The sequence below is a fragment of the Denticeps clupeoides genome, chromosome 11 (assembly GCF_900700375.1).
Source record: "Denticeps clupeoides chromosome 11, fDenClu1.1, whole genome shotgun sequence".
NCBI classification, from domain to species: Eukaryota; Metazoa; Chordata; class Actinopteri; order Clupeiformes; family Denticipitidae; genus Denticeps; species Denticeps clupeoides.
In genome coordinates this window covers 19,494,512-19,515,271 of record NC_041717.1, presented here as the reverse complement: position 1 = coordinate 19,515,271, position 20,760 = coordinate 19,494,512, and the positions used below count along the sequence as shown (strand labels likewise).

At 44.7% G+C, this 20,760-nt stretch overlaps 2 protein-coding genes and 1 long non-coding RNA gene across 4 annotated transcripts in view; 2 read left to right on the top strand and 1 right to left on the bottom strand.

Annotated features, from left to right (window-relative positions):
• The first annotated feature begins 671 nt into the window (after window positions 1-671).
• ap3s1 (adaptor related protein complex 3 subunit sigma 1) lies at window positions 672-12,610 on the top strand. 2 transcript variants are annotated; one of them, XM_028995719.1, is made up of 7 exons: window positions 672-879; window positions 5,885-5,976; window positions 6,689-6,800; window positions 7,439-7,510; window positions 8,088-8,195; window positions 10,489-10,530; window positions 12,293-12,429. In XM_028995719.1, exons 1-6 carry the CDS (start codon window positions 811-813, stop codon window positions 10,522-10,524), a joined length of 489 nt encoding a protein of 162 aa, XP_028851552.1. In that variant the 5' UTR covers window positions 672-810; the 3' UTR covers window positions 10,525-10,530; window positions 12,293-12,429. The 2 variants fall into 2 exon arrangements, with proteins under 2 accessions (XP_028851552.1, XP_028851551.1); XM_028995718.1 differs by lacking the exon at window positions 10,489-10,530 and having other exon boundaries at window positions 12,293-12,610.
• LOC114799246 (uncharacterized) lies at window positions 8,195-9,416 on the bottom strand. The gene is made up of 3 exons (XR_003751202.1): window positions 9,347-9,416; window positions 8,483-8,518; window positions 8,195-8,356 (listed from the first exon to the last, which is right to left on the bottom strand). It is a non-coding gene; the product is annotated as an uncharacterized LOC114799246 (long non-coding RNA).
• A 711-nt stretch (window positions 12,611-13,321) lies between the features above and the next one.
• The window catches only part of commd10 (COMM domain containing 10), a 36,522-nt gene continuing 29,083 nt past the window's right edge, over window positions 13,322-20,760 (top strand). Inside the window, exons 1-5 of the mRNA XM_028996976.1 lie at window positions 13,322-13,412; window positions 13,649-13,739; window positions 13,837-13,947; window positions 14,891-15,046; window positions 18,832-18,942. Coding sequence (XP_028852809.1) covers window positions 13,384-13,412; window positions 13,649-13,739; window positions 13,837-13,947; window positions 14,891-15,046; window positions 18,832-18,942 — 498 coding nt within the window. The 5' untranslated portion in view covers window positions 13,322-13,383. The remainder of the gene's footprint in view (window positions 13,413-13,648; window positions 13,740-13,836; window positions 13,948-14,890; window positions 15,047-18,831; window positions 18,943-20,760) is intronic.

Below are 20,760 nucleotides of genomic sequence, written 5' to 3'. Positions count from 1 at the left end.
AGACAGGGCTCAATGTTGTGGAGCCGGAGGAGGATAGAGAGGAGAGTTTTGGAGTGTTAGGGGCAGTGGTGGCCTGCCGGTTAAGGAAGCGGCCCCGTAATCAGAAGGTTGCCATTTCGAATCCCGACCCGCCAAGGTGCCACTGAGCAAAGCACCGTCCCCACATACTGCTCCCCGGGCGCCTGTCATGGCTGCCCACTGCTCACCAAGGGTGATGGTTAAAAGCAGAGGACAAATTTCACAGTGTGCACCGTGTGCTGTGCTGTGTATCACAATGACTTCACTTTATTATTTTATATATATTTCACTTTACTTTCACTTATCACTTTACACATTTGCACACCCTCACCCTACCTGTTACACATATTTTATGTTTTACAAACGTAAAAGTGTAATACTTGGTTATGTTTGCAATATTTGCATATTGGTTCACTTGAATTGGTTGAGGTCTATTGCAGTCGCAAAAGCATTTCACTGCATATCATAACGTGACAAATAAAAATTTGAATTTGAATTCAATTCGCGGACGTGACGTTACTGAAACAACAAATGTGCATCATGTCAATGTTTCGAGGGTAATTGCATCATTCGTGTCACTTGTTCATACGCTCAAACAAATAATAAAAAAAAATAAAAAATCGCGCCGCCAGAGCCGCGCGGCTTCCGTAGCTCCGACGCGTCGCGGCCGCGGCGTCGCCGCTCTCTCTCCTGCGCAGTCTCGACTTCCGCCTCGTCCTGCGATGCGAGTCCCGGTCGAGTAGGCTGGAGGCAGGCGGGTCGAGAGAAGCCCCGACACACGCAGCCGGGACCATGATTAAAGCCATACTCATATTCAACAACCACGGCAAGCCGCGGCTCTCCAAGTTCTACGAGCACTACGTGAGTTGCCGCGCCGCGACCCGCGCCGTGGCCGTCTATCCGTGGGTTTGTTTTCTTATGCGCCCCGTGTGCGGAATAAGGAGGCACGCCGGCCCAGCTCCGTGGCGGGTTTTGACGACAGAATAAACATATCGCTGCGTCACGTGTCACCGCGGCGACGCATGGTTTTTATCACTTTTTCTTTCTTCTCTTTTTTTAAAAAAAAAAAAAGTATTAATTTGCCGCGCGTTTTATTTGTTTCTTTTATTGAACCATGACGCGCTACCTTGTCAGGTACGAAGCGTCTAGTTTGCTAACCTCGTAGCTCAGCCTCGGCGGCGGTTTTTATGTCAAATTGGTGTAAAACCGGGTTGCCAGATACTGCCATATTGCGTGACCCGCGACCTCGGCCCATTCGGAGCATTTCGTGAAAATAATAATTAATAACAAGAGACTCGGTAGCAAATTAAGCACTGGAAAAACGGCGGACGCCGGTGTTTATGCTGTCTTCGGCAAGTGGAAGACGTTATTAGCCAGATTTGGCAACAAGTGATCGGAAATAATTCATAGGCCCTTATGGCGCCCCCTCCCCCCATTATCAATGTTGACAGCGCGGCTTCGGGACGCGACATTTAATGCCGCGGGGAAGGCTATGAAGTATTTAGCAGGCGTGCGGCGGTGTCCCGTTGCCGCCGGGCAGGTTCGAGCTCCTCGGGCGTGTTCAGATTACCGCGGGCGGCCAGCGTGACTCAGCCTTGTGATTCGTCCCGTGCTCGTTGTGGCGACCCGAGGATATTGCGCTGCGATACGCGCGGGGCACAATAATCTGCTATAACGCGCACTGTGCGCAATAAGGTGCACAATAATCTGCTATAACAGGCACTGTGCACAATAAGGTGCACAATAATCTGCTATAACAGGCACTGTGCACAATAAGGTGCACAATAATCTGCTATAACAGGCACTGTGCACAATAAGGTGCACAATAATCTGCTATAACAGGCACTGTGCACAATAAGGTGCACAATAATCTGCTATAACAGGCACTGTGCACAATAAGGTGCACAATAATCTGCTATAACGCGCACTGGGCGCAATAAGGTGCACAATAATCTGCTATAACAGGCACTGTGCACAATAAGGTGCACAATAATCTGCGATAACGCGCACTGTGCGCAATAAAGTGCACAATAATATGCTTTAACGCACACTGTGCGCAATAAGGTGCACAATAATCTGCTATAACGCGCACTGTGCGCAATAAAGTGCACAATAATCTGCGATAACGCGCACTGTGCGCAATAAAGTGCACAATAATCTGCGATAACACGCAGATTATTGCGATAACTGCGCAATAAAGTGCACAATAATCTGCTATAACGCGCACTGTGCACAATAAAGTTTACAATAATCTGCGATAACGCACACTGTGCATAATAAAGTGCACAATAATCTGCGATAACATGCACTTTGCACATTAAGGTGCACAATAATCTGCGATAACGCCCACTGCACAATAATCTGCGATAACGCGCACTGTGCACAATAAAGTGCACAATAATCTGCGATAACGTGCACTGTGCACAATAATCTGCAATAACGTGCACTGTGCACAATAAAGTGCACAATAATCTGCAATAACGCGTACGGTGCACAATATTCTGCCATAAAGCACATGGTGCACAATAATCTGAGATAACGGTGCACAAGAATCTCATACAATAAATTTTGCCTGTTATAAACAGAAGATTTCAAATTGTAACATGTACTACTCACAGTAAATTAGGGATCTTGTTGTTTACATGAGTTCATTTCCTATATGCTCTAGATTTTAATTAAATAAGTAAAAGTACTCTTTGATATTACTAATAATGTATGAGAAGAAACACCACTTTCATTGGTTTAATATTTATTACCCCAAAATTTTTGACAAAAACAGGGATAGCCCCAAATATCAATGTCAATGTCAGTTTCCACCATTTGCCACAATGACAGCTTGACAGTGACAGCTCACCAGCATCATGATGTTGTTCTGAGGCAATGTGTTCCACTGTTCCACAAGTTCTACACGCAGTTCTGCCAGGTCATGTGGGGGTGGGGTACGACCATTCAGTCTCTGCTTCAACTTGTCCCAACTGGTCCCTTAATCTGGCTTCAGTGCTCTATGCGGTTCAGGTCAGAAGACATTGACCGAGCTGTGACAATTCTGCCACGATGTGGGGGAGCATAATCGTCCATGAACAGAAAGTCGGGAGTTTGCTGGTGGAATTGGGGGATGACGATGGGTTCTATGATGTCTCTGGGGTAAGAACATGCAGTGACATGTACAATAACCAAATCTGTTTTGCACTGACTGGTGATGCTTCCCCAGACTGTTACACCTCCTCCACCAAAGCAAACCCTGGGGACCATGTTGACCTCAGCGTGTCACTCAGCGTATTGCTCAGCGTATTCTCCAGCAACACTGACGCGATACTCATCAGTGGCCTAGCGGTTAAGGAAGCGGCCCACTGAGCAAAGCACCGTCCCCACACACTGCTCCACGGGCGCCTGTCATGGCAGCCCACTGCTCACTCAGGGTGATGGTTAAATGCAGAGGACAAATTTCACTGTGTGCACCGTGTGCTGTGCTGTTGACAATCACTTTTTTTTTTTTTTTTTTGGTCTTGTGCCCACTGCAAACGTTCACGCCGGTGTCTTGGTGTCAGTGGAGTCACCTGCAACGGTCATCTGGCATTCAAGCCAAAGCGGTGGAGGGTTTGTCTGGAAACCCTAGTACCCCTCACAGCTGCAGCTGTTTGGCAGTTGCATAAGGATGTCTGAGTTGCATAGGTCCTTAGGTTCTGGTCATCATTGTGGTCGGTCACTTGTGGGGCTCCACTCCTGGGTCTGTCATGAACTGCCTGCCACCAATTCAAAGGGGCATCACGGCCAGGTGACTCTGCTCGTCCATTTACATTTACGGCATTTACCAGACGCCCTTATCCAGAGCGACTTACAATCAGTAGTTACAGGGACGTTCCCTCCCCTGGAGACACTCAGGGTTAAGTGTCTTGCTCAGGGACACAATGGTAGTAAGTGGGGTTTGAACCTGGGACTTCTGGTTCATAGGCAAGTGTGTTACCCGCTAGGCTACTACCGTTAAGTGACATTGTGTATTCGTGGATGTTTTAATGATGATTGTGGATGTTTAATGACTCACTGACAATACCAGCTTTTTATACCCAGAGAACGTTGAAATTGATGCCACATTGAGAATGTGTCTCTTGGTATTGGCCCCAATATAAGGCCCACCTGTACTACAATGAGACATTAATAGGAAAACACAAAATGAGGTGCGTCTCTCCACCCAATGCAATTGCCTCCCTATACCAAAAAGTGAAACAAACGCGGAATGTAGGACATCTACTAAGTCTCCCACAATATCCCTAACTTATTGTGAGTAGTGTATCTATATATCTGTCTCTAGAATTAGTGTGGTAATTCGTATAAGCTCACTGGCTCCTCCTCTCGCTTCCTGCCATGTACACAAAAAAAAAATAAACAGATAAAATGCCACCCATGATAATAACTACATCGTACTGCTGGTTCATTGACAGAACAACACCTGCAGAACTTCTCATCACGGTCTTTAGAGTTTGTTTTAGTATTATGCGGCTATTTTTGTTAACACAATTGTTATCGTTCAACGTCAGCTTTCGTTCATTGAAAAGTTGCACTTATTATTGCATATGTTGTTATTGTTGGTTCTACAGATATCAATGTTGTTGCCATTATATTGCCGCACCATTTTGTTGTCTTATCCATTTTGCTGGGGTGGTAACACTCGCCTATGAACCAGAAGACCCAGGTTCAAACCCCACTTACTACCATTATGTCCCTGAGCAAGACACTTAACCCTGAGTGTCTCCAGGGGGGGACTGTCCCTGTAACTACTGCTTGTAAGTCGCTCTGGATAAATACTGTAAATGTAAAGGTTTTGAATAGGGAGTGTTCAGACTTCATATCTACAAGAAATGAATGAAGGGTTGTTATGGGAAGTCCACCTGTGATGCTGAGACGTTTCTGAGATAAAATCGTATTGCCGACAGCTGCACGTTGCTCAGGCCGTCACATCTGGAGGAGTAGGAGGAGTCGACCTGCAGGCTCGTCACATGGTTACCGACACGTGTCTGGCTGCAGGCCTACCAGCCACGCTGATTAAAAATGGGTCCTTCAGGCATCGTTCGCTTCTGCGTACGGATTTTACAAGATGACCACTTGTGATAGTGGTCAGTCTGTGGCTCAGCACAAGACATTTTTGGTTTTGGTAGTGTGTCCTTGTAGCAGAGGAGGGTTAATTCATCTGTTAAAAAGGATTCATAAGAACAAACAGGATGCCAACTAGCAGCACATTGGCTGCTGTTTTTTTTTTTTTTTTTTTTTTCAAATGTTGGCCTGATTTTAATATCAACCTTATACCTATATCTGTACAGCTTATATTTATATATATGTGTGTGTGTGTGTGTGTGTGTGTGTGTGTGTGTCATATTGGCCAATATTAATTAAAATCTATTTAATATAGCTTTAATTAAAATGTGTGGTAGTAGCCGAGTGCGTAACACACTCGCCTAGGTTGACTCAGGGTCAAACCCCACTTACTACCATCATGTCCCAGAGCAAGACACTTAACCCTGAGTGTCTCCAGGGGGGGACTGTCCCTGTAACTACTGGTTGTAAATCAGGATAAGGGTGCCTGGTAAATCCTGTAAATGTAAATGTATTTTTATTTTTATTTTTTTAAATATATGTATGTATGTATGTATGTATGTATGTGTGCATCAGGTTTTGTCACTGAGCAGACAGGCTCATAAAATGAGATGGATTACGGCCTGTATGTTACTCGGCCCTCCAATAAGGACCATTCGACTTCCATAACGGAATTATGGGTAAAAAATCGCAGTGCTGCTTGATGTTGGAGCAAATTGAAAACGTGTGCAGCGACTTATGAGTGGCGTGTGTGTTGTTTTCATCATTTCCTCTTCAGAGTGAAGATACGGAACAGCAGATAATACGAGAAACCTTCCATCTGGTGTCGAAACGAGATGAGAATGTGTGCAACTTCCTGGAGGGGGGCATGTAAGTTGCAATTTTTCTGGTTTAACACACAAGAAAGCCTAACTTGTAAAACCCCGCCCTCGCGACCTTCTCGACCCTCATGTAGACGGCGAAGCTTGGTCTGGCTCATGATTCACCTGGTCAGGGTTAATGAGCTTGCAGCGTCTACGTCATGTGACGGCCTAATTCCCCGTGTAACTGCTCATTCGCTGCCTGAGGCACACGTGCGCTTCAGCCCCGCCCCGCCGCCGCCGAGCGCGCTGACTGTGACGCAGCATGCGGCCGCGTCACGTGACCGCTGCTGTCGTGTCATTATTAATGTGATTGAAGGGAGTAAACGTCGCCGTGGCCTTGGGCGTGAGTTCCAGGGAGTGAAGCCGCTTTAATAACCCGGCGCAAAGTAAATATTAAATATTAAACATGTCCACTTACACCAAACGTCGTGTGTGCAGTAAATAAACAGCCATTTCATCCAACTGTATAAGCCAAATGTGACAAATGTCACATAGGGTGGCAGTAGCCTAGTGGGTATCACACTCGTCCCAGGTTCAAACCCCACCTACTACCATCGTGTCCCTGAGCAAGACACTTAACCCTGAGTGTCTCCAGGGGGGGACTGTCCCTGTAACTACTGATTGTAAGGCGCCCTGGATAAGGGCGTCTGGTAAATGTTCTAAATGTAAATGTAATTAAAGAATGTCTGAATAACGTTTGACTTTGTTTCTGTTGTCAGGCTCATTGGTGGCTCAGACAACAAACTTATCTACCGACACTACGCCACCCTGTACTTCGTCTTCTGTGTGGACTCGTCAGAGAGTGAGCTGGGCATTTTAGACTTGATTCAGGTACAGCCACGTTTCAGATTTTTTATATAAAATAAATATTTTGGATTCCTGCATTTCAGGGGCACTGCATAGTCAAACTCTTTTATATTTAAATACATCATAAGGACCAAAATGATACTTTATATGAGTGAACATTACAATTCCAGATCTAAACGTGCAGCTTTCTGTTTTACTTTACTTTACTTTATTTAGCAGACGCTTTTATCCAAAGCGACTTACAAGAGGAAGACACCAGCAATTCTCGTTCGATTTCTATAGAATATTGAGTTTACAAACTAAGAGCCCTGATAATGCTTAGACTTGTCAGTGAAGAGCATGCTCGGAGAGTGTTAGGTGCTAGACTAAGAAAAATTATAATGTATTTATACATTTTTGTATTGTTTGTGCAATGTATACGCATGTGCGTGTGTAAGTGTTAGATTTGTCTGTTTTCTCGTAGTAAAATGTAACATATCCAGTCGTGCCATTTCAAATCGATACGACGTGATTTAAGACAACGAAACCAGGTTCCCCAAAGGACAAGGCTGAACGAAAGGTCACAGAAGACCGATTATGTGCAACTAGACATTCCTGTGTCCCCTGCGTGTCCTTTCTGTAGTTGTCCGCTCGCTTTGCTCAACCGTAAATTATTCCCACAGGTTTTTGTGGAAACATTGGACAAATGTTTCGAGAACGTCTGTGAGCTCGACCTAATCTTCCACGTCGACAAGGTACAGTCTCTATTTGCTTTTTGTGTTATAAAGCACACTCTGTATTGGAGGTCGCGTCATGTAAAATCCAGATTAGTGTCTGCCCTGCACTGGCTTTCATGTCTTTGTTTGACCAGAAAACAGGTGAGCTGGTGGAAGCCTGTTCTCAAGGTCACCGGTGCAATAAATGATCCTTCCAGGGCAAAAAATCTGAAGCGTTCCTGCAGAGATTAATTATTTCCTTACCCCAGTACAGCATGCTGAACTCCTTGATTCATTTCACTTTTCCCTTGATTCACTTCACTCTCTTTCATTTATAAATTGAGGAGAATAGTGCTTTTTTTTTTTATTACATTGCATTGAACCAGAAAGAATTTTTACTTTCAGTCCATCGCTGGAATTCCTTGTTCAGTTATATTGTATTAGTCTTCATAAGCAAACAAGAATTTTATTTCATTCATGTCTGATTTGACTCACTGACTTTGACTCAGGGAATAGAGAGGAAAGTGTTTATTCACTGTGTGTGATGTGAAGCGCAAATGACAAATTGGTAAATTGTTAAAAAAAAACAACAAAAAAATGACCTCTGGACCTACAGGTACACCACATCCTGTCGGAAATGGTTATGGGAGGCATGGTGCTGGAGACCAACATGAACGAGATCATTACACACGTCGATGCGCAAAACAAAATGGAGAAGTCGGAGGTAAGAGCCGCATCTGAGGCGAGGGTCTTATCGCGTTGGTTTTCATTGATGAGGTACATGCAGGCATGTTTGCACCCTCTCTCTGCATGCTCCCATGATGCACCTGTGACCGTCTTTGCTTGCACTTGCTACTGCACTGCTGCATTGTGGGAATCCTGGTCCTGGGGTCAGAATATGTAGCAATGTGTACTGTCCAGCGCAAATGCACCTTGTCTAAATGCACCTTGTGCTTAATAAAGGACATTTCTTACATAAATTTCAGCAGTTCAGGCTCAGTCCAAACTCACCGTATGACTGTCGAGTGGATTTCCAAAGTCTACACACTGAAATTGTGAAATTGCAAGAACTGAAGTCATGAAAAATTGACAAATTGAGACAGAATAATTATTTTGATCTGAGGGAACTATGGAGCGACCTGCTCATTAAAAAAGGGGGTTCGCTTTTTTTCTCCAGGTCCCCACGTCACAAGATTTTTTCCCCCCTCTCCCACATATACAACAGATCACCTCTACAGTGGAATTGCTGTGGAATTGTGGGTTCATTGCTTCCTACGTATTTTTGTATTTCCTTTAGGGGGGTTGCCCCCTCTTTTTGTACCCATTGTATTAAGGTGTAATAACTACCGTACAGGCAAAAAGTTTGGACACACCTTCTCATTCAACGGGTTTTCTTTATTTTCATGACCATTTACGTTGGTAGATTCTCACTGAAGGCATCAAAACTATGAATGAACACATGTGGAGTTATGTACTTAACAAAAAAAGGTGAAATAAGTGAAAACATGTTTTATATTCTAGTTGCTTTGCTCTGATTACTGCTTTGTACACTCTTGGCATTCTCTCGTCACCTGAAATGCTTCTCCAACAGTCTTGAAGGAGTTCCCAGAGGTGTTTAGCACTTGTTGGGGTCCAGCTCACCCCAAACCATCTGGATTGGGTTCAGGTCCGGTGACTGTGGAGGCCGGGTCTCCACTTTTTGTTAAGTACATAACTCCACATGTGTTCATTTGTAGTTTTGATGCCTTCAGTGAGAATCTACCAACCTAAATGGCCATGGAAAACACATTGAATGAGAAGGTGTGTCCAAACTTTCGTCCTTTACTGTATATGTATGTATGTAATAAGTATGTGGTATAGTGGGCTCTGACATACCGGTTTTGGGTGCGCAGACTTTGGGTATCCATGGTGGATTTCTTTTTTTTCCCGACGCTGCCCCTCTCCCACACCCAACAGAATGATTCAGCAAGTCAGACTTTAAACCCTCTTCTTTTAATGAGTGAGTTAGTTTCACCACCAGCGGTCAGTTGGAATTTTTTGTTAAGCAGCTGGTTTGGGGGTTTTAAGAACCTTTGGGCCTGTATTTATAAATGGTGACAGTAGGGTTTTAATCCTGCTTCCGGCTTCTCTCGATGTCTCCTCAGTTTTTTCTTCCTTTAAAAACACATGACGATGGTGTGATATTTATTAGACAGATGACTCATATTAAACTGTATTAGTTTGTATTAGACAAATGACACTGTACATTTGCCTCAATTTTGAGTCATAGTGATGACAAGAGCAAATAAGTTCTGTGAACTTCAAATTGAAATTGTTCATTTTGAAATTCTCAGCCGAATACAGAGAGCACTATAGTGCCCCCAAAGTCCCCCCCCCAATAGTGCAAAGTCGGGGTTCTAAATTAAAAAATGTGCAAGCAGTGTCTCTCTGACACTTGGGGGCTGGACAGTTGGACACTGGACACTGAATCATTCTTTGATGGACGTGTAAATCAGACTTCCTCCCGTCCTTCTCACTGTCTGACTCACCATAGACCCATAGTACACACACACACACACACACACAAACACACACACAGAAAGAGAGAACCAGAAAAAAATTCCACATAAAGTTCCGGTGTTTTACCGCTGTATTTTAACTGCACTCTGGCCGGTGTGAATGAGACTTTGCATTCGCTACTAATGTCAGTGGTCGGGTGTAGCAGAGGTTACGTATGTCTACGCCCTGTATACAGCCCCCAGAATCAAAACATTTCATGTTGGGTTTTTTTTTTGTGTGTGTGTGTGTGTGTGTATGTGTGTGTCAAAATTTTATATAAAAATAATATAACTGGTCCATGGTGGGTCTTTTATTCTAATGGGAAATTTCTCCTTTCACTTCCTGTGTGTGTTTGTTTATTTATTAATTAACATTTTTCTTTCTGCTTTTTTTTTTTTACCTGCTTTAACAGAAAATCTGCCATATTTCTTCATTCTTTCCTGACTCTCTCCAGTTCTTCCCACTCTTCTTTCTTCCAGATCTTTATCTTTCAGTCATCCAGACAGGACAGGTAGACTCAGGTACTGCTGAATTCCACGCGCCCCCCCCCACCCCATGTCTTTAGCATGTCTGCCCACGGACCAGCACTCAGTGCAGCGAGGTCACTCAGGGGTTAACGTCCTGCGTCACAGCAATTCCCTTTACTCCAGCTAGAAAATGACGTTGCAATAAAATCGGCTTCGTTTTATAGTTGTGCAACATTCTGCATGTTGGTTTTCATAGTGATGCTGTTAAAATGGATTTTAATATTAAACTTTTATTATTATTTCAGTTTTTCTTTTTTTTTCTTAAAGGGCTTTCCATCGTTTCAAAATTCAAAAGAACACAAGAAGTACTTGACACCGCACATTAAAAAAAACCAGCACATTTCTTGTGTTCTCTTGATCTCAAGCCTTTTCTCTGTAGTGCAGATGAGCCAAGCGTCCTTTGAAGATGCGTTTCCCTGCCGAGCATTAACTCTTCTAACGACAGAATAGAAGAGCGTTCATTAAACGAAACACACAAAAAGAACAAAAATATCGAACACTTTATGAAACCCGAGCGTTTGTTTACAAAAAGTAATGAAATCATGTGACTGTTTTAAGTATCTTCACATGAACCCGTGGCCTTTTGGAAAGACCTGAAAAATTGATGAATTGATCCCGAATGGATTTGTTGACGACGTGAACAAGGAGCCGAGCTTCTGCATCCCTCCTGCCTGACTTGCCACAAGTCTGTTTTTACCGCAGTTCTGTGCTGTGCGCAGCTGTAGATGTGACCTTTGTTTTGTGTTTGTTCTGTCAGCTTTGTATGGCCCTGTGTAGACATGATAGAAAATATTGCATATTGCCATTGGAAATCCTTAGTGCTATAATAATAATAAAAATAATACTTGTTGTTTTTATTATTATTGCTAATTATTTGTACCTTTTATTGCATATTATGGTGTTATTATTATAATAATGGTAATAATAACAGCAACAACAGTTATTATTATTGTTGTTGTTAGTAGTTGTACTAGTAGTATCATTATTATCTTTATTATTATTATTATTATTATGTGGACTGGCAGTAATGTTCCCAGTAGGGAATTTCAATAAACTGCAGACCAAACACGTCTCTCCGCTGTTCTCTTCGATTCTGTTCCTGATATCCTGTCGCTTGTCTTTTAAAGGGTCTTACTCGTTTACCCATTTCATGCAGAATGTGAACAATTTAATCGGATTTGTGTGTCCATGTTGCAACCATCCGTGGCTGTCTGTAAAACATTCACTAAGAGATTTTTTTTTTTTTCGGAATCTTTTTGGCATTGCTGCTTTTTTAAGTGAAACATTAGCGCCCTCTTGTGTCCCGGAGGATTTCCTAAATTCTGTCCTTATTGGTACAGGATGAGTTTCATTTCCTGATCGTTTATTATAACTGTTTAATTGAGAATATTAAATGAGCCATACTTAATGTATGTGTGATATACATACACACACACAGCACGTCAGGGCAATTAATGTAATCTTCAGTGTTTGTGTCGCTGTCTTTTTGGCGTAACCACCACTCGTCTTGCCATGTCCTCACCATAAAAGCCCTGTCTCTCCCCTGTAGTGCTTTTCTCAGGAGAATCGTGGGTGCGCCTTCCATGTAATGCTGCACTGTCTGTATGTAGCCTGCCAGTTTTGTCCGTTGTCTGCCAGCGTGTGTCTGTCCTCCTCAGTAATTGTTTTGCGGTTTGCATGCATTGTCTGCGGGGAATGAGACGTGAGTGAATTGTCCAGGGTGCCTGCTTTTTAACAGCGTGTGTTTTGTACGTAGGCTGGCATCGCCGGCGCCCCGGCCCGCGCCGTATCTGCGGTGAAGAACATGAACCTCCCCGAAATACCCAAAAACATCAACATCGGAGACATCAGCATCAAAGTGCCAAACCTGCCGTCTTTCAAATAGCAGAAGCAGTCAAGGCCTAGCGGTGCTGGCTCACGTGTGCGTTTACTCTCGTGTGTTTACCAAAATCAAAGGAACTTTCAAATTACTCCAGAGACAATGAAGGTGCGCCATTGTTTTATCTCTGTTTTGTGTTTGTGAGAGAGCCTGGCTCTCTGGGTTTGGTTTTTTTTTTTTTTTTTTTTTTTTGTGTGTGTGTGTGTGGAACTTTTGGCTTCGATGAATGAACTCCTGTATTTATTTATTTACTACATTCCATCGCCCTTAAGTCTTGGCTGCTACGGTATTTGAATAAATCCATATCCTCTATTTCATGCTCTTGTTCAACAAATGAAGTAATTAATCTTGTATAAAAGTATTACAATATGCTGTATATGCCTAAATTCTGTTACTTGTCTTATCAATGTAAAAAAAAAAAGGTACTATAAACTTTCAGAAGATTTATTTTGATCTTGCCTGTACGGAGTGCATTTTTCTTCTGTATCGTTTTTTGCAGCACAATAAAGTATATAATCATTTTATTTGGGTCGTCTCTTGTGTTGACTCGTCATGTAAAGGCACTTGCTGTTCATATAAGAAAACCATTAATAATAAATCATTTATTTATTCACCTCAGTGTGAGGCATACAATTAAAGACAGATTTAAACAACTAATAAAAAAATAGTAATACACATAATATATACAAGATAAGATGATCCTTTATCATGTAAAGGCACTTGCTGTTCAAAGAAGAAAATCATTAATAATAAATAATTTATGAAACTTATATTTGTAATTTATTACACTGGAACTTTTTAATTATGCAGTGAAACTTATTTTGTTCATGAGCTATTAATATTAGCGATTGAATCACAAACGTTTTCCGTCGTGAACACGTGGGCCTGATCACGTGACCTCGGGGCGGGGCGTCTGCTCACGTGACGTCACGCGGAAGTGAAGCGGCGAACTGTCAGGATTTCTCGTCATGGCTACAATAATCAAGGAGACTGAGAGGTAAATCCGAACATTGGGTTGAATGTAGTTATGTTTTTGTTTTAATTAACGTCGCTTTATATTTTTGTACCATTTATTTTCCGTGCGTCGCGGTGTAGCTCTTTAGCAGGCGACAGTATTCGCTGTGTTCATTACAACTGCAAAGGAACAGTTCTGATGTCGACTTCTTCGATTATTGCGTTTTTAAGGAGTGTTTGCATGCGGAATACTTTTCTTTTTACTGTTTTTTTTTTTAGCATAAAGGAGGCGGTGATTCACATAAACACAATTGACACCAACAAGTTTTCCCGTCTGCTGTCACGTATCCTGCAGAAACTTCACTTGCGGGTAATCGCGCCTCTTTCCTGCTTTGCAAAGTCTCGCTGAATGTTAAATGCAGCATTTTTTATGCTGAGTTGTGAGAGGGCCTCGGTGCTCCCTGCAGGTGGAGCGTTCCTTCAGCCAGGAGGAGGAGGAGAAGCTGCAGAACGCTCTGTCCATGGAGAAGCCCGTCCTCAGCCTGGTCCTGGAGACCATCTCCTTCATCCTCGAGCAGGTCTGTCCTGGTGAGAAGGTTGAAGCTCTATTCTGTGCCTCATCTTTCATGAGATATGTCAAAATAGCAAGATTAAAACTTGAACAACTAATAAAAAAATAGTAATACACATAATATATACAAGATAAGATAAGATGATCCTTTATTTATTTATTTAAAGTAAAGTGAAGTGATTGTCACATGGGATACACAGCAGCACAGCACACGGTGCACACAGTGAAATTTGTCCTCTGCATTTATCCCATCACCCTTGGTGAGCAGTGGGCGGCCATGACAGGTGCCTGGGGAGCAGTGTGTGGGGACGGTGCTTTGCTCAGTGGCACCTCTTGGTGGATCGGGATTCGAACTGGCAACCTTCTGATTACGGGGGCTGCTTCCTTAACCGCTAGGCCACCACTGCCCCACCATTATGAGTCCCACAAGTGGGAAATTTACAGTTACGGCAGGAAATGGACCGTACAAGTACATTGTACATTGGGTAGATATAGACATTGCACTTAAGAGAAATGGAGATGGCGTACTGGATGTGTGTGTTTGTGTTGTCAGCTGTTTATTACACTGGCAAAAAAAGATATAAGTACAAAAAGTACAGTCTATTGCACGCTGTGAGAAGATATTGCATGTTTTGGAGGTATTGCATATTACTGCGCATGGTGAGATGGTATTGCACAGTTATGGAGATATAGCACATATATGGATATGGAATTTATAAAATTCTTGTTTTAATGTGTTTAATATTATGCACATCAGATAGAGAGGTTGCTAAAATGACTTAATCTGTCCTCGAACGTTGTGATTTCTTCAGCCCCCCAGCATCACCCTTTTTTAGCATTTTTTTTTCCTTCATATTTGGTAAGACCAGGGTTTGGTGCATTTCATTTATTGGCGTGTCAAATATATCAGATTTTTTATTCCAAGGAATGTTGTGGATGCTGTGTTGCAGGCCGTCTACCATAATATAAAGCCCGCGTCTCTCAAGGAGCAGCTGGAAAACGTTAAAATAGACCCAGAAAAGGCAGAAGCTTTCTGCCAGGCTTGGACAACATCCGGTCCTGATGTCATAGAGAAGATTCGACAGAGGATATTCGCCCCCAAAAAGGTAGCAGTTCACCCTGAAAGCAAAAACCCAGTCATGATCTCCTGACTCAGCTATACTGAGATATCACTTGTTTGGTAAATTGCAAATTAATTTAACTAATACTGTATGTAAAGGACCACAATTGTCATTTTTGTTTATCAAGGGAACCTGTCCGTAGCTGATCTTTTCTCACACATGCATCGTGGGTCCAGTTTCGGAAGCCTTCTTGTAGCTTCCTAAGTGAAGTGAAGTGATTGTCACTTGTGATGCACAGCACACAGTGCACACAGTGAAATTTGTCCTCTGTATTTAACCCATCACCCTGAGTGAGCAGTACAGCCATGACAGGCGCCCGGGGAGCAGTGTGTGGGGACGGTGCTTTGCTCAGTGACACCTCAGTGGCACTTTGGAGGATCGGGATTCGATCCAGCAACCTTCTGACTACGGGGCTGCTTCATTAACCGCTAGGCCACCACCTGCTGGTGAAGACCTTCTTAGGCCTTGTCAGGCAGATGTCACCACACATTTAAGAGCACACAGACGTTAACCAGTAGTAGGATTTCCTGCATCAGTACAGTGACATGCATGTCACGTGCGCATGTGGGCCAGCTCAGTTTGGCGAACCGTTCACACCGCACTGAAGAATATGCCACGTAAAAAATGAACAGGCAAACCAAATGTTGGGTCGGTCAGAAAATCATTTTAGCTTTAAAGTGAGACTGTGCATGATTGGATTCGAACCCACAACCTTTCAGTCACAAGTCCACTGACTTAGCTACTAGACCAGCATTGCCTAAATGGGCAGAATACATTCTCTCTCTCGACTGTGACAATTATAAGTTTGAACCTGGTGCTATTTGTAACATTTAAACAGTGTTAAAGACATAAAGTGCATGTGTGTGACACTGACAAACTGGACTATACAAAGTGCAAAAACCCTGCAAGAGTACCATTTGTGTGAAACAAAACATGTAGACAGACAGCACTAAACTATTGAAATGAATGGGTGGTAGTAGCCTAGTGGGTAACACACTCGCCTATGAACCAGAAGACCCAGGTTCAAACCCCGCTTACTACCATTGTGTCCCTGAGCAAGACACTTAACCCTGAGTTGCTCCAGGGGGACTGTCCCCTGTATCTAGTGATTGTAAGTCGCTCTGGATAAGGGCGTCTGATAAATGCCATAAATGTAAATGTAAATGAATAAAGAAGGTGCAAAAAGGAACAGTTCAATAACACACACACACACACACACACACGCACAGGCCAAAGGTTTGGACACATAACTCCACATGTGTTCATTCATAGTTTTGATGCCTTCAGTGAGAATCTACCAACGTAAATGGTCATGAAGATAAAGAAAACACATTGAATGAGAAGGTGTGACCAAACTTTTGGCCCGTACTGTGTGTGTGTGTGTGTGTGTGTGTGTGTGTATATTAATGTGGTAGTGTGTGTCTGGCATGGACGGCCCGAAGGCTTTGGATACAAGGGTGAAAAGGGGCTGCGTGTGGACGCAACGTGTTCGGTAAATGTCCCGAGTAGTGCGTCCCCAACTGTGTCAGACATTTCTGCCAAAGTCAAAGATTTACTGCCCGTGAGAGCTGCTGATTATATCTGCACTTCGTGAGGTGAAAGTTGTGTTCCCCGGGGCCACGGGCGGAACCAGAAAACGTGCGGTTTTTAATAGAGCCGCTGCATCAGTAGCCAGTAAACACAACACACTATTCATAAAGCCCGTCGGCGCGCTTTATCGCCGGGCCTTCTGGCGAATCGGGTGGCCTGTCACTTTCCCCGTGCGTTGGATCGGCCCCGTTCATCACCCTGCCTGGATGCGCTTCATAAAACGCTTAGCTCCCCTCTCTGCACTCGGACCTGTTAATCTTTTACGCCACAGAGTCAGATTGATGAGGCGTCAGTCAATAAACCCGCCGCTCAGCGACTCCATTAGCGCCCGCGTTTCTCGCCCCCGCGCCAGGATCGGCTCGGGGTAGTGCTTTGAGATAAAGTGGCGTGTCGTCTTGAGTGATTGCTTTAAAAAAAAAAAAAAAAAAAAAAAAAAGTCCCACCCAACAGGTTGTTCCCAGAACCCATCCCAAGACTTAACGGCAGTAACTCACCAAACCAATTACGGCCATTAAAAGACAAGCGGGCGAGAAGCCGATTTGTGGCGGCTCTCTGCCGCTCTTCTACGACGGCAACGTAAAACTCGCTATTGAATTTCACCCCTCCTGGACACGTCCAGACGCCTTGATGCCGGAGATGTATGCCATTCGGGTAAATTCAGACTACGGATCACCCCGTGGGACCAGAGAGCCTTGCAGAGGGTGAGCAAAGCATCTGAACAGCCGGCATTCACTGCGATTCATTCTTAAGACTAAACCAGGTGGTGGTAGCCTAGTGTGTAACACACTCGCCTATGAACCAGAAGACCCAGGTTCAAATCACCTACTACCATGGTGTACTTGAGCAAGACACTTAACTCTGAGTGTCTCCAGGGGGGGACTGTCCCTGTAACTACTGATTGTTAGTCGCTCTGGATAAGGGCGTCTGGTAAATGTTCTAAATATAAATCAGTGGCACCTTGGTGGCTCAGGATTCGAACCGGCAACCTTCAGATTACGTGGCTGCTTCCTTAACCCCAATAGGCTTGGCTTGCAGTTCTTGTGGCAAAAAGTTGGAACTTTTTTCAAGCTGGCCAATCAAATCCATTTATGGATTTACCTGCTAACAGGATTTATGCAAAGCGGCTATGTTGTCACAAGCAATGAAAAACGATTGGTTTGTAGTAGCCTAGCGGGAAACACGCTCGCCTATAGAGAAGCTGCCGCGGCCTTCGGCTTATGTTGTCAGTCTTTGGGGGTTTCGTCAAACCTAAAATCTTCAGGGGTGGTGGTGGCATTTTACATTTACGGCATTTACCAGACGTCCTTATCCAGAGCGACTTGCAATCAGTAGTTACAGGGACAGTCCCCCCCTGGAGACACTCAGGGTTAAGTGTCTTACTCAGGGACACAATGGTAGTAAGTGGGATTTGAACCTGGGTCTTCTGGTTTATAGGTGAGTGTGTTACCCACTAGGCTACTACCACGCCTAGCGGTTAAGGAAGCGGCCCCGTAATCAGAAGGTTGCCAGTTCGAATCCCGATCTGCCAAGGTGCCACTGAGGTGCCACTGAGCAAAGCACCGTCCCCACACACTGCTCCCCGGGCGCCTGTCATGGCTGCCCACTGCTCACCAAGGGTGATGGTTAAATGCAGAGGACACCATTCGTCACCATATGCTGTGCTGCAGTGTATCACAATGATTTCATTTTACTTTCACTTTCAGAAGGCCACGAAGCCCCAGGTTCAAACCCCAATTACTCCCTGAGCAAGACACTTAACCCTGAGTGTCTCCGGGGGGGGGACTGTCCCTGTAACTATTTGCTCCCCGCAAGGCAGACATCTCAGCTTAAATTCGTGTCTTCTGAACTAGACCCAGAAACTTAATAAACCACATTTGAAGGGACGTGGTTTTGTTTAAAAGGAGGACTTTTACTGGAGAAATATTTTACCTGCTTTAACTCTAATACACGGTTTATGCACTTTGGCCTGCTTCATCACCTGTATGTAACGCTAGCAGTGAGTGCAAAAATGAGGCACTGAATAGAGTTTGACATTAATCTTCTCCCTGGGGCTCAGGAGAGGTTTAATATCGAGGGATATAATAACTTTTTAACAGGCCAATGGTTAAAAAAAAAAAAACAACTTCAGCTGACCTTTTATGTCTAGCGTGTATTTATAATGGCGGTTCTGTCATCTTCAGCTGGAGCACGTCGGGTGGCAGATGAGCCTCGAGTTGGGTCAGTCTTCTCAGGCCAAGCTGAAAGCCCCCCACGCGGTGCTGCAACTGGGGATCAGCGGGGACGATGCCGAGGTACACACACACACACAACACTTAATTCATCCTTGTGTCTATTTATGCACAACATTCCGTTTTTAATAATCCACCAAATACCAAAAATCGTCCATCTTTGCGTTACTATCCACTGGGCTAGCCCCACAAAACAAAATACGGTAAAACCACGGTGCTGAGGAGCATATCGAGCGGTGAGAACCAAAAGGGCAAAATGTAAATATGCATGGAAATGCTCTTTCTACGGGCAAAAGAATAATGACTACATTATTAATTTAAGTGTAGTAAACACCGTAGTAAACCATATTCTGCCTTCTTGCTCTCCAGAGGTCTGGGTCGGGGGGGGTCTAGCCTGGTCTCGTGCATCTAAGCCTTGGATAATGTGCCGAACCAGCGCACAGAGCTTAGTGGAGCATCCACAGATCAAACAGGAAGTTGTGCGGTCGATGGAAACACCGTTTGCTTTTGCGCGAGTCTGTTGGCGTCTTGGGAGGTCGACGCCCCGACGGGCGGTTTCCCCTCCTTCAGACGTTGCCGATCGGCTCGCCGAATTAAGGTGGGGCTCGTGACGGAGGTCCTCTCCACGCCGGCTCTTCGTGGATGCAGATGTCAGCCATGTGTCGATCCTTGACCGTGCCGGGTGAGATTCAGTACCTTCTGCTCTCAGAAGGGGGCGCTGTTGCCACACACAAATCCGTGCTGCTGGGCCGTGTGCGTTGATGGGTCTTTAACGCGATGGCCCGGCATCTTCTCTGTTCGTAAAAAAAATCATTCTATCTGGTTTAGCATGTGGCAGAAAGTGTTGTCTTTGTTTGAAACATGACTGGGGCAGTGGTGGCCTGGCAGTTAAGGAAGCGGCCCCGTAATCAGAAGGTTGCCGGTTCGAATCCCGATCCACCAAGGTACCACTGAGCAAAGCACCGTCCCCACACACTGTTCCCCGGGCGCCTGTCATGGCCGCCCACTGCTCACCAAGGGTGATGGGTTAAATGCAGAGGACACATTTCATTGTGTCACCGTGTGCTGTGCATCACAATGACAATCACTTCACTTTAGACTGTGCCGTAAAAAGAGTAGAATAGAACCCCGGTGTCCGTGTTCCTTACTGGGTCCCCGTGGTGAAACTGATGGGGAACGTGGATGGAGACGACGCCCACCTGTCCCCGTGCTTTTCCGACACGTCCTCCCGTCCGTGAGCCCCGCCAAAGCAGGTGAGCGGGTTATTTATTCATGTCCGGGTCTGTTTCCACCTCGCCGGCCCACAAATCAAATAACGCCGCGGGTCGAGGACTCCTCCTCCTCCCGGAACGTATCTCCTCCCGGAATGTCCTCTCCGGACCTCAGTGGCAACCATCACCCTTGGTGAGCAGTGTGTGGGGACGGTGCTCAGTGGCACCTCGGCGGGTCGGGATTCGAACCGGCAACCTTCTGATTTACGGGGCCGCTTCCTTAACCGCCAGGCCACCGCTGCCCCTGTTGTTACCAGCTCCACGGAAAAATCCACCCATCTGCTCTCGGAGAACGGTCGCATCTTTTCGTGTGACCTCACCGCGTGTTTTATTGGTCTTCCGTCATAATGGCGGTCTTTTAGGGAAGTGACAGGAGGAAAAGGCGTTAATTGCCGAACGGCGCCTGATTGTTATCGGGCCCCCGCGCGCCAGCGGCGGCGGCGCGAACTAATTCTATTTCGCCGTGACGTCTGCCGAATTTTTATCAAAGCGGCGCGACTTGAAAGCCTTCTGGTTCTTAATTTGTTTTTCTGGGTTCAGCCACCGAGGAGCGGGGGGCCTTTGTTGGAATCCTCACAGTGAAGGCTGCGACCTCATTTATTACTACCTA

Bases quoted from the DNA above. Each gene is read 5' to 3' on its own strand.
- ap3s1 (XM_028995718.1), top strand. From the start codon at position 811: ATGATTAAAGCCATACTCATATTCAACAACCACGGCAAGCCGCGGCTC. The intron at 880-5,884 runs GTGAGTTGCCGC...TTTCCTCTTCAG, and splicing joins CCAAGTTCTACGAGCACTAC to AGTGAAGATACGGAACAGCA. The intron at 6,801-7,438 runs GTACAGCCACGT...TTATTCCCACAG, and splicing joins GCATTTTAGACTTGATTCAG to GTTTTTGTGGAAACATTGGA.